Below are 18109 nucleotides of genomic sequence, written 5' to 3'. Positions count from 1 at the left end.
CCAACTTCAGATATACTCAGCAATTTCAACTCCTTGAAAGATGAGCAAGTATGATGTTAAGCACTGCCTGATGACTTTTTGTATTAATTTTTATAATTTTCATCACAAACTTGTAACGTGTTATTATTCTTCATCCTGTTTAACACATGACTAACCAAGCTATCACAAAGCCCATGTTGTTTTGACCATACAGAGTTGTCTTGACTACCTGTGAAGCATCATCACACAGCGAGACGTGGCAAACCATCCCACAGAGTTGAGGCAATTGTCCAACCATCAAATTTTAAAATAAGAATCGGAGTTGACCTCTTTGAAAAAGTTTTTTTTTAACTTTTTTAATGTTTATTTGTTTTTTGAGAGAGAGACAGAGTGTGAGGGAGGGAGGGGCAAAGAGGGAGGGAGGGGCAAAGAGAGAGGGAGACAGAGAATCCAAAGCAGGCTCCAGTCTCTTAGCTGTCAGCACAGAGTCTGACACAGGGCTGGAACTCATGAACTGCAAGATCATGACCTGAGCTGAAGTTGGACACTTAACCGATTGAGCCACCCAAGCACCCCTGGAAAAGTTTTAATTAACTACCTCTGTTTCTCTGTTTCTTGGTAAAAATTTCCAAATGACCGGCATAGCTATTTGAGTTAGTGCTTAGTAAACCATTAATTCAATCAGAAGGAAAAAAAAAAAGGTTGCTGGTCATTGGTCCTATGGATACATAATTTTGCATTTACTTATTTAACAGGCATGTTAAAGATGTTATATTTTATATTTTTCCATACACATCTATTGAGTGCATATATATCAAATACCGTGTTCTGTTCCATAAAGCATACAAGGAGATCCCTATACCTAGTTGGTACTCTTTGAATCATTATTTTTCAATTTACTATTTGCACATTGAGATTTATTTAGTGTCTTCTAGAAGACAGGATTTTGTTCATCTCTTCTCTGGTATTAAATGCTTCCTTAAAATATATATCTATATATTTATCATGTTATATCATTTTTAAGGTATTGGAATAAAGAGGATCTATGTGATTTACACATACACACATACACACACACACTCGTACATTTCTAAAAATGAAAGAGAATGATGGATGTTCAAAAAAGTCACATTTTCTATAGCTATTTTATTAGGCACAGTTAAAAGTACAGTAAATAAAATACTTACTCATCAATTTGACAAACACACATCTCCACCTCTTTCAGTGCAGTCTGAAGTTTGCCCAACAGTTTCTGATAAATATCTTGAGTTTCTAGGTCTTCCTCTTTTAACAAATATCGGAGCCCATGTCCATCCTGCTGTCCCAGAGACAGACCTGAAGGGGCTGCCATTGTTGTGATTGTGTGTTGAATGTACACCATAGGGCTCAGTTTCCCTGAGGAGTTAACATTATTCCAGAACAATATTTATGACCTTTGACTTACAGTAACGATCCAATGCAATTCATTCTAGACACCCAAGCTAACATAAAATAAAATGCCAATCCGATGCTGAATTTAATTCAGGAATTAAAGCTTCTGGGAGTTGTGATTAAAATATGATTCCATCTCATACCCTAGTGTGACGGTGTGGAGTGGCCCTGGGCTGAAGCAGCTCCTCCTGTATTTTTCTCACAGTTATGGGGCCACTTCAGACTCGTCGTTTTCACAGCAGGATAAGCTGTGTCTATCATACATGTGAGGAAGGCAAGAACAACCACTCTTCTTAGAGAAAAAATAATAAAAATGAATAACTCCATTTTCATTTGATAAATGCTTATGTATAATTATCCAAATGAAAATAGAGAGGATTCCTGTCTTTATAAAATTCAGACTTGTTTGCACACAGAGGAATCTATCATATTTCAGGGATGCTGGAATAGTTAATAATTGCCTAAAGTACTTTTCATGATTTAAGAAAATCTCAAAAGCTAACATACCTTGCTCAGATTTATTTTCTTTATCAAGAGAATTATGCTTCCTACTATCCAGCTGAACACCAAATGCACTCCCCAGAGAGGTTGATGTTTTGGGATAGGAAACTTCCATTATGTTGACATGGCAGTTGGTAGGGCAGAAATCACTGCTGTGTAATGGGGAAATTTTAGATTTGGCCTGTTTAAAGGTGGGCCAGGCTCTATTCTTCAGTACCCGTGAAAACTGTAAATTAAAGAATAAATAAAAAGCAGTTGAACACACAGCAACAACTCAAACACTTCACTTCCATCATATGTAACAAAATATTAAAAAATTAAATCATGTCAAGTGGAATTAGTGAAACAAATTTTACGTTGTTGGAAACGAAGTCATTATTTTAAAACCCGCACATTCATAATAAAGCAAAGCAATATTGGCAACAAATGCATAGGATTCTTTTGAAACTCTGATTACAAGTTAGATGCTAAGAGAGTATTTTTTTAAGTTTATTTATTTATTTAGAGAGAGACAGAGACAGTGTGAGCAGGGAAGGGGCAGAGAGAGAATCCCAAGCAGGCTCCACACCATCAACACAGAGCCCAATGTGGGGCTCCAACTCATGAAACTGTGAGATCATGACCTGAGCTGAAACCAAGAGTCAGATGCTTCACTGACTGAGCCACCCAGGTGCCCCTAAAAGAAATAAATTTTAAGTGACCAATCCCACTTACTAGGAGTCAGATCCACAGACTGCTAGCAGCTGAGAATCCGACAGAGAAATCATATTGGAATCCAAGGATATGCAGATAGGAACACAATATTTAAAGTGAGGCAAAGCGGCAGAAGAGGACAGCTGTCAGGTGAAGAGTGGATTATTCCAAACATTGTCAGAAAGCCAGTCCAAACCTGAGTCTCAGAACAGGTGAGACAGCAGGTGTGGTGGTGTTGACCCAGAAGGTCGGGACAACAGGCAGAAACAACTATACTTCCCATATCTCCTGCTAAGAACTGCTGAGCACCTGGGTCAGGATCAGCCTGAAGACTGGTGTGGACTCTGCTTTTATGCCACTGAATAAAGTGACACTCAAGGGATCTGCATGACTTCCAAGAACTGCCACTCCACAACTTCGAACCTTGTAATTCAAATCCATCTAATTCTTGCCATGGTCTATACAGCCACCCAAAGTCTGATCTGCACCTAGGTTATCATCTCAAGCTCTTCTCCCCTTGCTCCCTGGGCTCCTTGTTGCCTTCACCCAGGCCTTCTTACATACCATCTACTCATTCTAGGTCTTTGTACAGACTGTTCGGAGTGCTGTGCCCAGAGTGTTCTTCTTCCTTCATTGCCAAACTTACTTCTATGCATTTTCAAGTTCTATGAAATCAGCAGGCCTACCATGAGCCTTCATCTAGGTCCAACTTCCTTGGCTAGGTTATAGCACATTGTAACCCTCCTTACAATTATGAATAATCTTCTTATCTCTATCTCAGTGGGTGGTAAATTCTATGAGGGTTATACCTATGTCTGTCTTGTGCACCTCATGGACTTGAACTGGATTATACTTTCAAAATCAAAGGACGGAGAGCCACCGGCTACGTATGTTTTAGTTACACTTAGGTTATTTATAACTTATGTGATGGTGGGCAAGTCACTGTCCTTTTACCATTCCTAGTAAAATAAAGAATATGGATAAAATAATCTCTGTGCTCTCTTCTTGCTTGAAAACAATAAGCAGATCCTATTTATTTATACTACTAGTGAGTAGTAATTTGGGCACTGAAAGATTAAAAATTAAGACTAACACTGGTTACCATGCAACTTTTCTAGGTTAAATTAAAAAATAAAGACATAATACCAAAAATCACAACTTACAAGCTCATCATAATATGAACTATCTTATCTACATATTAAACTGTGCTTTCAAATCACATGTCTGAAGCTATGTAGCTCAGCAAAGTATAAGCACACAGTAGCAATTAAAATGGAAGTGGACTGAAATGCAGAAAACTGCCAACAAAATTAGTAACAAACTTGATAATAATGGTATAGTGATAATATCCTAACCACTAAAAGAGTGGAAGTAATTTAGAGAATTAATGTTCTATCCCCTCACTTTAATAATAAAAAACTGTGACCTGAAGACTCATCTGGGAAAGACCTCAAATTGGGAAAGACGCAAACTTGCAGTGAGAAGGTCTTTTCTGTTGCAGTCGCGGGATAAGGCCCCACGGTACACACAAAGGCACAGAAATCAATTTTATCGTGGCACAGCATCGACCATAATAGATAGATATGCTTCTTTTGCCTTCTTTCACTTTAACCTTTTACCTACTTATTGAAAAATATAAAGAGAAGCATCTATTCCAGACTCGCACTAAATGCTGAAGACACAGCCCTTGCCCTCATGGAGTTCATGGTCTAGTAGGGGACACAGGTGAAAATAATATAATATTCTTATATGTAACATATTATTACAAGTATATGTAATGTACATGTATAAATATATGTACAACTATATGCATCTATAACAATTATATAATAAATATGATAGCCAGGACAATTAGAAATTTGGTAAGTGCTAGGAAGGAAGTGAACAGAGCGGTGGGCTGTGGTGTTACTAGAGCGATCAGGTAGACAAGGGGGAATGCTGCCTTTCTAGTGCAACCAGTTTCCTATAACTTTCCAACATGCACCGCAGTACAAACGCCCGTGGACACAGTCTGTTTCTTCTCCCCATACACTCAGGAGGGGTGTGCAACCATGCCCAAATGGCTGGAACTCTTTCAAAGAGTGTCAGAGAGGAAACGTCTTTGCTTGCCTCTCTCAGAGAAGAAAGAGGCTTATGAAAGCAGTGCTGTCTTCCATCCAAGGGTGTCCCTAGGAAAGGGGGAGGTGCAGGAGGCACCCCACAGTCATGGGTCCTACAAATGTGCTAAATACATCAAAAATGTACTCCTAGAGGGCATGCCCTAATATTTAATTGTGACACCTTCCTGTAACACACCTAAAGTGAGCAAGGCACAGTTCCTGTGACTGTAGAACACGCACGGGAATGTGTTCTAGCCTGGCCACACGGTGGTAAGTGGCCCTGCCAACATGAACCTGGCGTCTTGTCTGGAAACATCAAAAAGAACACTGAACTCGTTAATCTGCTTTGGAGAAGCGCACAAAGAAAGACAAAACAAAGCACTATTTTCCATAAACAAAAATTGCAATTTTGCAATAAAGAAATATACAGGGTTTAGGGGAAGGTGAGCTGGCATGGACAGCATTTTAGGCCTCTCATGGATAGCATAGCCCACTTATCCCCACCTTTATTCATCCATCCAACAATTACACATCGAGGATTTTCTAAATCAGGCTCCATTCTAGGCAAGTTGGGAAACATCAGTGAATGAAACAGATTTCTGCCTTCTGGGAGGTTATGTTCTAGTGAAGGGAGAGGCCAACAATAAACATAACAAGTCAATTACACCATGCTAGAACATGATAAGTATAGCTGAAAACAAAATGGAGCTGGGAAAGAGGGTTGGGAATTTCAGAGGTGAGGTGAAGAATGCCCTGCCAATTTTAATCTGGGTGGTCAGGGCAGGCCTCAGTGAGAATCTGGCATTTAAGCAAAATCTTGAAGGAAGGAAGAGTTAGGAATGTGGGTATTAGGAAGAGAAGGCTGCCTGGCAGGGTGAACATTCAATGCAGAAGCCCCAAGGAAAGTGTGTTCCGTGTCAGGAAGACTGGTGTGGTCAGAGCACACAGTGAAAGGGGAAGGGAAAGGTGACAGACAGGAATGGGGAGATCATGGGTAGAAGGAGGGCGCAGCTCAAACAGGAGCTCACAGGCCTTTGGAAAGGTTTAGTTCTTACTGTGATTGAGATCCACAGCCCCTCAGAACAAACACACCGTCAGTGGGCAAGGGTGGAAGCAGGAAGACCACTCTTGGGAGAGTCAACATTGGCTCACCCTAGGCTGTCAGCAATCACAGCGGTGAGAAAAGGCTGCATGTGGTGAAGGTACAGCCAAGAGAATGGTATGTGAGAACGAGGAGTAAAGAATGTATTCGAGGTTTTAAGACTGAGCAATGCGGGAGGATGGGTCTCATTCTGAGGTGGAGAAAACAGCAAATATGACAAACTGGAGGGGCAGGACCAGGACTGTATTCTGGACATGTGAAGTCTGAGGTATCTGTTAGACTCAAATGGAGAGGTCAGACGGCAAGACTGAATGTGATCACTGGGGGATGGAGAGCAGAGAGAGAGAGAGTCGGGGAGCAAATCCCAAATTCTGCAGCATGAAGAGATCAGAGAAAAAAGGATGAACAAACGTGGGACACTCACTGTGACTGAGCCACCCAGAAAAGACAAAACCAGATACACAGTCAACTGCATTGATGCTACTAAAACAAGGAATAAGATGATGACAGTAAATGAACTTTGGCAAAATCAAATCATCATCAATGACCTTAAAAAGCCATTTCAGGGGTGCCTGGGTGGCTCAGTCAGTTGAGCATCTGACTCTTGATTTAGGCTCAGGTCATGGTCCTAGGATCGTGGAATCAAGCCCTGTGTCAGGCTCCATACTGGGCATGGAGCCTGCTTGAAATTCTCTCTCTCTCTCTCTCTCTCTCTCTCTCTCTCTCTCTTTCTCTCCCTCAGCGTCTCTCCCACTTGGGTGCTCTCTCTTTCTTAAAAAAAAAAAAAAAAAAAAAAAAGAGGCACTTTAGTTACATGGAGGGTACTTGAGCCCATCTTGAGTGTGTTGAGAATGTCAAGCGAGTGAGACAACAGGTATATACGGCAAGTATAGGTAGTTGTTTTACAGGATAGAGTTCAAGAAATGAAACAGTAGGTAGAGAAAAGTCTGGGGGTCAAGGGAAATATTGACTTTTTAAATCTAGATGATATTAAAGTGTATTTGTATATTGATAAGAATAAGTAATTCTTGGAAGTGGAACTTCAGGTTTCTAATGCACTGGTAGTTAATTCACGAATTATTAACCATGACAATACATTAAAATCCAATTATACTCACTTGACAAAAAGTGAAAACACATAGAAAGGTAGGCTACTATTTTGAAGATAATCTCCCATTTCAATTAAGTGTAAAACTCTATTGGCATAGTTATAAAAATTCTGTATCAGAGGAAGGGGACATCAGGAAGCTTTTACCACAAATTTTCCAGACCCAATCAGTTTGAGGATTTTGTGGCATTAATAACTAAAGACACTTGGAATATTTAAAGTAAGACTTTGGATTCCTACATGCAATATTTTTGTGTAAACAGGAACTATCTCTTGAAAGCTCATTAAATATTTATATGGAGGAAACATCCCTAATACACAGAATAAACCCAATTATGGAATTACTCTACAACAGAGAATGAATCTAGAATTAAAAAGGGTCCCAAGGACAATTTAGGATAAGAATGTTTCTCCAAACAGTGCATAGTTTTATGTCTGGATCACCCACACATCCTGCCCCAAGGAGATTAAATGCCTGCTTAGGATTCACTCTCCAGTAAGGTCTGAAACTTGTCTCATACATGTGCTAAAAAACATCTGTGGCCTGTACAGCTGGGCAGAAAATCAATTATGATTGGGGAAGCCTGGCTATAGAAACTGCAGAAATCAACTTGTTTCTATTTTTAAAACCTAAAACTTTAATAGTCAAAATAAAGGAAAGCCAGCCTCTTTGAAATTTTAGTTTCTATGGATACATTTTATTTTACAAAAAAAGAGGGGTGTTTGAAGCCTTCATCTGGAAGAAAAATATGCTACTAAAAATAGCTTCAAAGTAAATACATGAAAATTAAAAATATACATTCACAAATGCTATAGTTTCTGTTGACATGCATTTGATACATAAATGGAGCTAACCTTATGTAACCTAGAAAGGCTATTATTGTGTTAGGTATCTAAATTTTGTTCAAATTAAAAATATTCTTGAAATATTTTCATGCTAACCTTGCTTGTCTATCTAGTGAGAAAGGCAGTCAATTATTCTAAATGTGTTTATGGTCAATAAGGGATGCTGAAAAGGATACCTTTGAAGGTGTTTAAATTCTAGTTGAATATAATTTTCTCTTTACTTCTAAAATTAAAAAGAAAAATAAATGAGACAGCATCCTATAGGACTGGACCTAGTCTGCCACTTCCAGCTAAGTGACCTTAAGCAAATTCTTAATCTCCTGGAGAAAGAAGCAGATGGTAGGATTCTTCAGTACATACAGCTATTTCGAGGCTCAAACAACAATAATGTACATAGAAGAACTTCCCACAATTCAGTGATATTATTTTTATCATCTAAAATCACTGCCCATTAGCCTGTCCATCTCTGCTTTAAAAGCTTTCTGGGCTGTCAGTTACTTCTGAGAAAGTGTAAGAAATTTTTTACTCGGCAGGTTCATGTTTTTGAGAATCCCCAACATTTTGGGAAAAACCTGTTCCTTTTATGCTTCTAATCCTACTCCCAACATAACACTCTCCAGTTTATCACAAACCATATTTTTGTTAAAAACCAAGGTGTAACACCTTCTTCATCCACCATAACCAACCCATCATAGAGCTATATATATTTTACCTGCTATGTATCGCTTGGATTGATCCTTTTCTCTCTATCCCCAAAGCTTCTACATGAGACCAGGTCACCATCAACTCGTACTTCTTACAAACAAATCTGATTCTTATGCCACTCTAAAATATCACTGGAAAACTCAGATTTTGTCAGTTTTCCTTTTAATGGTATCTAACTCCAATCCTTTCTAGTGTAGGCAACATGCCAATTCTTCATCAATAAAATCAATCTCATTTCTACATCGTGGCCTTCACTTACAATATCTCTCTTTACTTGAGTGCCATCTCTACTCCTCTTCACTCTGAGAAATCTTTCCAACTTACAGCAGCTAACATCTGCTGACTATTCAATCCACAAAGATTTCTCCTTTACTGAACTGCCACTGCCGTAGTAATCAGACCCATACTGTTTAGCTGTGCAGTGAAATTTAGCAGTGGAATTTGAACGATATATGCTGTGTAGTACAGTGTCAAATTGCAGGTAAACAAACAAAAAACAGATTTATAATAAAAGGAAGCAAGGTTCAAATTCCACAGCTGTGTTCAGTTGCATGCCTTTGGGCAAGTTACTTGACCACTCTGAGCCTCGGCCACTTATCAATGAAATAGATAATGTGTCTCATGTCACTGTGTGGATAAAATTATACAACATATGCAAACTGTAAAATATCTATGCAATGCCTGATATGACAGCAGATTGCTATAAACTGATGTGTGCTGCGTAACTCCAGGGAGCACCATCATAGAGAAGAGGGTATGGGGTGCCAACACATTCACCCAGTCATCGTGGCACCTCCTAATAGGTTAAGTAGTCAGTATTATTATTACTTACTTCATGTATTTTGATCCGTCTTCCATATAGATTTTAGGTGTGGGAGGGGAGCCATCCTTAAGCAATTACTGCCTACATAACAGGTATGCATTTAGTAAATGTTTACCTGTTCTTCCCGCCCCAACCTGCAATAAATTTGCTTTTGTGAAGCTGAGTTTTTGACGCATGCCATTGGCTTTCAATAAAGAGTGTATGAAAAATATCTGCACGTAAAACAAACTGCCGCTTCTTTTTCAGGGATATGTTTACAGATACTGCCCTGACATTTCCTGGTGTCGCCTCTTTGAAATTCAGCGTGAGAGATTTCTTTTAGAACTTAGTCTAAGAAAAGCTTTGCTTCTCTTAAGAAACATGTATAAATTATAGGGATGCTGATAAATATGTGATAGACTGTATTTATTTATTTATTTATTTATTTATTTATTTATTTATTTATTTTTTGGTTATCAGGAAACTGCAGGTGAAATATAATATTCCACTTTAGCAACTAACTAGCTTTAGCACTTGCTGACCTTATCACCTTTTTGGTGGTCTATACCATTTATTGTAATATAACTTTACCTATAAATGTATCTGCTAATTTTCTGTCAATATCCATTCTCTCTTTCTTCTTTTATTAATAAAATTCTCTGAGTTTTATTTGGGCACATGGATGTCCAGTTTGAGACAATATTTCTCAGTCTGCTTTCACTAAATGACTAATTGCATGCGAACAGGAGTGATGTGTACAACTTCCAGGTCGTGGCCTCAACAGGAAACTCTTTGCTCTCCACTTCTTTTCTGTCCTGAGGGGCTATAACTTAGACATAGTGCTGATCAGCCAACCTTGACCTTGTGGAAGAGGGCAATGTCTTAGGGGAGACAGCAAAACTATAGAAGCAGCCCTAGAAGATTGTCAATCCAGTCCCCACTGGACTCCCAGCCCATTGAACCTTCAATGTGAGTGAAAAATCAACTTTCAATTTTAAGCCCATGTTATCTTGGTCCTTCTTACAGCAGCTGAATCAATACCCTATCTAATATATCCTCATCCTGATGTTTTGTTTTTACTCACATAGTTTACTTTTTTCATGTATATTTTTTAAGATATTTCTACTGCTTTTGTTTTTTTGTATGAATGGAGAGAAGTAGGAAGAAAATAAAAAAAAAAAAAACAGAAAAAGAAATGACCCCCAAACACTGACAAGTTTGACAACTAGAATCTGTCTCAATGCCTATCATACTTTATACAGATCCATTTCTGAAAGAGAATGATTCTCTTTTCAAAATGTGTTCAAAAGGGAATGCTAATTTGCATTTGTTTCGACCTTTTAAATTTTACCTCAAACACTGTCCTATCTTAGAGAGAAAGGAGAAATAAAAAGAATCTTCTGCTCTTCAGCAACAGGAAAGCATTCATGGAATCTTTCCTGAAATCAAATAGGCGAACTGAGCTCAACAATCATGGAAAGAGAATTAACAGATGTGACAATTAAGTGGTAATCTTGAATATCATTTTTCTTCATGTGAATGGATTTATAAAAAATCAAAATAGCAACCCATATTCAACTTCACAAGATAAACATTTAGGGAAGTCCTAAAGAAAAATATGGTGATCCTTCTTCCCCTTGTCCCACTCTACCTGAGGTAACCAGTGTTCAAGTATTCATTTCTACATTTCCCTATTCTCATATAGCCCTATCTGGACATACATGGGCTTATCTTTTACTTAATATATTAGGAGTGTAAAACATATAGATTAACTCACATTCAGAAACACTGAGATAAATAATATTTCCTCGGATGGCTGTGCCAAATTTTAAACAACCAGCCTCATTTTGAGGGAAATAATTTTATTAGCTAGTCTACTGACAAAAATAGAAAAAAAACTTACTGTAGGATATATTTTGGACATCAACTTCTAATTCTATCTCTAAATTATATCAAATCCATCGAACTTTCTCTGTCTCCCCATCTTCACCACAGGCCAACCTATCATCATCACTCACTGGGACTATTCCAAGAGCTTTCTCCTCGTATCTATGCCTCATCTCTTCCTAGCAATCCATTCCTACAGAGGAGGCAGCGCCATCTCTTAAAAACCTAAATCAGATGAAGTCACACACGTTTAAAAGCTTCCAACTCTTCTTGTTGATGTGCGAAGAAAATCCAAACTCCTTCCAAAGTTCCAAAAGGTAAAAAGCTTCCAGAGCGCTTCTTCCTGGTCCCTGTCTGAGCCTCCAACCTTATGACTTGGCCATATTCCCCCTGACACCCTGGCTGCTTTTTTTCCCCCCCACTTTGGAGCCGCAGGTGAACTTTATTTACTTCTTTGCTGCTTACCCCTCTCAAATATAAATACCCCGAGAGGGAAGATGTTCTCTCCTTTGCTGCCATATTCCTGGCACCAAGAACAGTTATTGGCATATAAAATGTGCTCAATAAATATGTCAAATAAATGTACAAATCAGTCAATTTCAAACAGACTATGTTCTGTGTACTTTCTGATTGAGAGCTCTCTTCCCTCTGTTGAGATAAAAAGAAAAGAACTATTGACTTCATAATTACATGGCCTGGATTTACATCCCAACTCTATCTTTTGCTAGCAAGTAATTGAATTCTTTAGGCCTCAGTTACATGTCGAAAATGTGGAATAATGACCTAGCTTTCAGGTTTGCAAAGATCAAATGAGGTTAATGGATGTAAAGGCATTTTAAAAACTCTAAACTCTAAAATATTACATAAATAAAAAAACAAAATGTTATATGTTATTATTTCAATAAACTGGTACACAAATAAGTAATGAAAATATCAGTAAGTGAATTAAATTGGACATTTAAATTATTTAAATAATATATACATGTCAGATAAGGAAACAGAAGTTTTACCTTTTTATAACTGGATATTCTCTGACATATGTGCTCAATTTTTTCACTGCAAAAGGCACTGAATTTATTATGAAGGTCAGTAGGAATCACTTCATTTAAAGAGTTAAGGCTGGTGCAGTTTTGGACAAAATGATCATCGCTTTTAGCCAGGGCTTCAAGAATCTGTAGTAATACACACACACACACACACACAAGTAAAGAAAACCTTCAAAATTAGCCAAATACAATTTTCACAAGTCTAGAACACAGAGTGACATTCCCCAGCACACTTCTTTTCACCGCCTGGGATTTCTATGTTCAGTAAAACTCTCACCGCGAAGTGACGGACTTGTGTGTTTGCCCCTCGTGTTTTGCCTTCTGCTGGCTCTAAAAGGTTACCTGAGGGAAGTGAGTGGACTTCAAAGACTGCCTGCTGGACAAATCAGTATGCTCTGATGTGGGAACACATTGCCTATATTTTAGTCAGTTACTCAGAACTTTTTTTTCCCCTCAATTTGGTAGTAGAACAACAAAAACTAAGGAAAACCTATAGAATGGCATCCTTACTTTCTACTGGGAGCCCAGTATAGAGAATGCAGACAACAAATGTTTGCTGAAGAAATGAATACATGAGAAGAAATTCTCTTACTAACGTAAAATCAATGTCAGTTGCGGTATCTGAGCACCCAGCTGATAAACACATCAGATAAAAGCGTCCATGTGATATTTTAATTAGTAAATCCTTTTGAACATTTGAATCAATTGTAAGGCAGCATTTGTGTGTGTTTGTGTGTGTACCTACCACTGATCACTGGGAATTTCCAATGAATGGAGAATTATGTGTCATATTTATTATTGTTCAAAGATTGCAAGGGTTGATTGCACCCTTACCTGACATTTTCATAATACTGTACGAGACAATGTATAGATTCTATGTTTATTTGAGCTCCCTCACAGGAAGCTCCACTTCCCTGTCTTGCAGAATACAGAGTGTGAGTTTTTGGTTTAATCACTACTCTAGAAAGTAGAGCTCAATTTATCATTAGCTGTGTGATCTTGGTTCAATTTCTTAATTTCTTTGATACTCTTTTCTTCAAATATGAAATAGAATTATACAGTTGTCATATATAAAATAATCCATGTAACTTCACAAATTTGAAATAGCTAGAAAATGGATAAATTAACGATAATAACCTGGGTCCAAACTTACATGGATTGCCTTGATAATATAACATATTTGGGCAGAGGTGGCATTTTGAACATACAGATGCTATATCGAAAGATACAGAGTGGTACAATGTCATCAGAATAACGCAATTGTTTTGGAAGCTGACTTTCAGAATATAAAACAAAAAACATAAAATAAGTATTTTTGAAACAGTGCATTTGGATTTCTACATTATTTTCTGCCACTAAAATTTTAAAAAATACATACTATTAATGCTAAATCTATCTCAGCTACACACACACACACACACACATAATGAAACAAGAAGTGACATGTGAATAAATAAAAGTAGTGAAGCTATATGTCATATTTCTTACTTGTAATACCTGAATCCTCACAAGGTGATATAAAAGCAGATGCAGGGGTGCCTTGGTGGCTCAGTTGGTTAAGCATCCGACTCTTGATTTTGGCTCAGGTCACAATCTGACATTTGTGGGATTGAGCCCCATGTCAGGTTCTGCACTAACCTTAGTATTCATTCTCTCTCTCAAAATAAATAAACATTTAGATAAATAAATACAGATGAAATACTAAAACTCAGACCTGGGGAGTATCCAATAGGAATTTTATTTATTCACCTGGTGAAAGGATCATGAAAAGTAAGCACATGCCCATCTTTCACTAACCACATGTTTTATCCATTTGGATGAAAACTCTCTTACTCCCTATCTTGCTTTAGCCTAAAGACTAAGGGTGATATCCTTCCCAATTAAGAATCACATAAATGTCTGAAGATCTATTCATAAATGGATCACTGAGATTTGTGAAATTATATGAAATAAACATGAGACTTGGAGAATTTGAAATTTCCTATAATACATTTCATGACTTCAAATACTTTTCAGAGGATTATCTACATTTTAAAAAAGCACCACCTGTCATGAAAACCATCTGAAAGGTATTCATGATACTGAATCAACAGATGTAGCAAACTTGCTAAATGTAGAGAAGCCTTTGCCAAATCAACTAACATTTGCCTGGGCAAGAGTCCCATCTAACATAACACTGTACTCCAAAAGAGATCAATAAAAAAAGAAGATTGTATGCATACTGAGTAATGGGGGGAAAACAGAAAAGAAAGTTGAATGAGCTGACAGCTGAAGCATACACAGCTGTTTACGTTTTGGGAAGTGGGGGTGGGGGAGAGTTCCAGTTACTTTATTTAGAACAAAATCCCTTGTTTTCCCAGGATCACTCATACCTTGGCAGTGAGGCTAAAGAAACCTTTGGGCTCAATCATCTTCTCCACCACATTGCACTTTATCCCGGCTGTGCTGTCATACTCATACACAACACCATATTCCAGGTGGACGTTATCCACAGTCAGGCTCACGTGCTCCTTCTTCCCGTCGATGATGGCCATGGTGTTAAACTTGTCAATCACCTCTGGAACAAGGACAGTTTTCATTCAGCAAATTCAGGAAGGGTTTTGTGAGTCTCTTCAAATAATTTGAGTGTCTCTGAACAATGTTTAAAGATTTCTTTAAAGAATGGATAAATCTAATATTGTTGTTAACATTTCTGAAACAAGAGCACTTAAAAAACATATGTTTGAATGATCCAAATCTCACCATTCCAACATGACTAGTCTTTGCACATCCATTTTGATCTATCAACCATATGTATGCCTATTTATACCAATATAAACATTATACATACAATTTTATAATTTTTATTAAAAGCATGCATGACTTAAAGTCAGGGTTCCTAAAACTGCCTCAAACATTGAACGAATACTTGTTCAGAGGAGGAAAAACTACACAAAGCCATACGGAAGAAGCAGAAAGGAGATGCACTAATCATTTATTTCAGCAGACAGGATCCCTGAATTTTCCCAAACACCATCTTCTGCAGATAGCTCATAGAGAAGATTTGTCATTGTCTGCTATAATAACATTTTCATCTGGAATGTCTTCCTACAGGTTTTTGGCCTACGATCAATCCGCTGATATAAAAACACAAAAATCTGAAGCAAGAAACCACTGAGAAACCTAACAACAAATATTAAATTAGCAAAAACAGAATCTTAGTTAGATAAAAACAGTTAAGTCCTAGGATGGTAGAAATAGTAAAAGTAGACAAAGGCAGAATAATGGTTTATCTTAAAATAATGGAGTCCCAGAATAGCTAGAAACCAATTATCAGAGCATCTCACCAACCCTTTCACTGTGGCACCAACGACGATGAGCAAAAATCAACTAACTCTAAATGAGGAATAAAGGGCTCAAGATAATGTCCTGAGATTTGTCCTAGTTTAAGTAAATAAGAAAGTTACTGTGTCATAACAATCTTGGTGCTCCAATGTGGTTGAAATATTTCTGATACTGTCCATGATCTGAGTGGTTCCTTCCAGGAGTGGAGGGAACACAGCTTTCCCTAAGTTGACCACCCCCGTATGATCAGTACAGGGGATTATGTAACTATGCTGGTTGGAAGAAACTAACAGTACAATAAAAATGTCCAACGATACCTACCAATAATATAAATGGAAAGATATCATGAAACTTTAAGAGAGGATTCAAAGACTTCTGTGAAAAAAGTGTTGAAACAATAATTCAAGGTATTTGTCAAATGCAAACATAAATTTAATTGTTTCCATCCCTTTACCCTTGGCAAAGAAGCCAATGATTCCAACAATCTGTATCTGGTTTGTTTCACTGAGAGAACAGAAACAATAGGAGTCCTTATCAAAAGATCTTTCTCTTTCTCTAATAATGTTTTCACACTATTAGTTTGCCTCAGTACCATTAATGTTAGAATATAGTAAAAGTTACTTGAATCAAGAAAGCATTTTCAAAGGGACTATAGACCTTCTTTCTAAACTAGGACTTCAAATTTTTGCATGCATACAGATCCCATCTTGTCAAAATGGAGACTGTGATTCAGTAGATGGGTGGGGGTAGGATTCTTCATCTCTCCAGGTGATGCTGCTGCTGCTGGTCTGTGAACCACACTGGATTAGGAAGGTCTACACAACATTTAAACTCAAAACAAGAAAACACATTTTAACTTGGGTTTGAATCCTCATCCTACCACTTACTGGCTTGGGCAAGTCCCTTAGGCTAAGGGTTAGGTTAAAATAAGGATACAACACTAACACTTTTTTGAGAGTTTCCTTTTTAATGCCTTTATGAGATAATCCATGTAAAACACTTAATAAAGTGCCAAACAAAGTGCAGTAGCTATGACGTGTTAGTGACTAACTATTATTACTTATGTATTTCACATAACATCTATTTGGAGATTATGACTTAAGAAAGTGGCTTGAACATACAAGATTTTCAATAATTAGGACAAGGCACAGGCACATTAAAAAACAATTACTACTGTAAGCAAATGAGGAGTGATGTGGGAAACAAAAGCAAATGAAATATTACACTTCCTTACTGCCTACAGCCTATTGACAAGTCCTTGGAATAGGTAGAGTGACCTTCCTCTGGCTCAGCTGCCTCAATGATGACACTTTGCTAAGGGCAAAGGGAATCTTAGACTGACCCCCCCACAGGATCCTGGAAGTCTACTTTAACATATAAAATTCCTTTGAGAAGGAACATACTTAAAGATCATAAAAGCCATTTATGAAAAGCCCACAGCTAACATCATCCTCAATGGGGAAAAACTGAGAGCTTTTTCCCTGAGATCAGGAACACGACAGGGATGCCCACTCTCACCGCTGTTGTTTAATATAGTGTTGGAAGTTCTAGCATCAGCAGACAACAAAAGGAAATCAAAGGCATCAAAATTGGCAAAGATGAAGTCAAGCTTTCGCTTTTTGCAGATGACATGATATTATACACGGAAAATCTGACAGACTCCACCAAAAGTCTGCTAGAACTGATACATGAATTTAGCAAAGTTGTAGGATACAAAATCAATATACAGAAATCAGTTGCATTCTTATACACTAATAATGAAGCAACAGAAAGACAAATAAAGAAACTGATCCCATGCACAATTGCACCAAGAAGCAAAAAATACCTAGGAATAAATCTAACCAAAGATGTAAAAGATCTGTATGCTGAAAACTGTAGAAAGCTTATGAAGGAAATTGAAGAAGATATAAAGAAATGGAAAAACATTCTGTGCTCACGGACTGGAAGAATAAATACTGTCAAAATGTCAATACTACCCAAAGCTATCTACACATTCAATGCAATCCCAATCAAAATTGCACCAGCATTCTTCTCGAAACTAGAACAAGCAATCCTAAAATTCATATGGAACCACAAAAGGCCCCAAATAGCCAAAGTAATTTTGAAGAAGACCAAAGCAGGAGGCATCACAATCCCAGACTTTAGCCTCTACTACAAAGCTGTAATCATCAAAACAGCATGGTATTGGCACAAAAACAGACACATTGACCAATGGAATAGAATAGAAACCCCAGAACTAGACCCACAAACGTATGGCCAACTCATCTTTGACAAAGCAGGAAAGGACATCCAATGGAAAAAAGACAGTCTCTGTAACAAATGGTGCTGGGAGAACTGGACAGCAACATGCAGAAGGTTGAAACTAGACCACTTTCTCACACCATTCACAAAAATAAACTCAAAATGGATAAAGGACCTGAATGTGAGACAGGAAAGCATCAAAACCCTAGAGAAGAAAGCAGGAAAAGACCTCTCTGACCTCAGCTGTAGCAATTTCTTACTTGACACATCCCCAAAGGCAAGGGAATTAAAAGCAAAAATGAACTACTCGGACCTTATGAAGGTAAAAAGCTTCTGCACAGCAAA

General features: G+C 37.7%; 1 protein-coding gene across 1 annotated transcript in view; it reads right to left on the bottom strand.

The window, feature by feature from the left end:
- The window catches only part of PREX2 (phosphatidylinositol-3,4,5-trisphosphate dependent Rac exchange factor 2), a 288123-nt gene that overhangs the window by 115820 nt on the left and 154194 nt on the right, over nucleotides 1-18109 (bottom strand). Inside the window, exons 22-25 of the mRNA XM_042973055.1 lie at nucleotides 14572-14756; nucleotides 12164-12325; nucleotides 1918-2137; nucleotides 1167-1374 (exon numbers count right to left, since the gene is read on the bottom strand). Of these exons, the coding sequence (XP_042828989.1) occupies nucleotides 1167-1374; nucleotides 1918-2137; nucleotides 12164-12325; nucleotides 14572-14756 (775 nt within the window). The remainder of the gene's footprint in view (nucleotides 1-1166; nucleotides 1375-1917; nucleotides 2138-12163; nucleotides 12326-14571; nucleotides 14757-18109) is intronic.

The sequence above is a fragment of the Panthera tigris genome, chromosome F2 (assembly GCF_018350195.1).
Source record: "Panthera tigris isolate Pti1 chromosome F2, P.tigris_Pti1_mat1.1, whole genome shotgun sequence".
NCBI classification, from domain to species: domain Eukaryota; kingdom Metazoa; phylum Chordata; class Mammalia; order Carnivora; family Felidae; genus Panthera; species Panthera tigris.
Note: the sequence above shows the minus strand (reverse complement) of the source record. Positions and strands in the feature narration are given on the sequence as shown.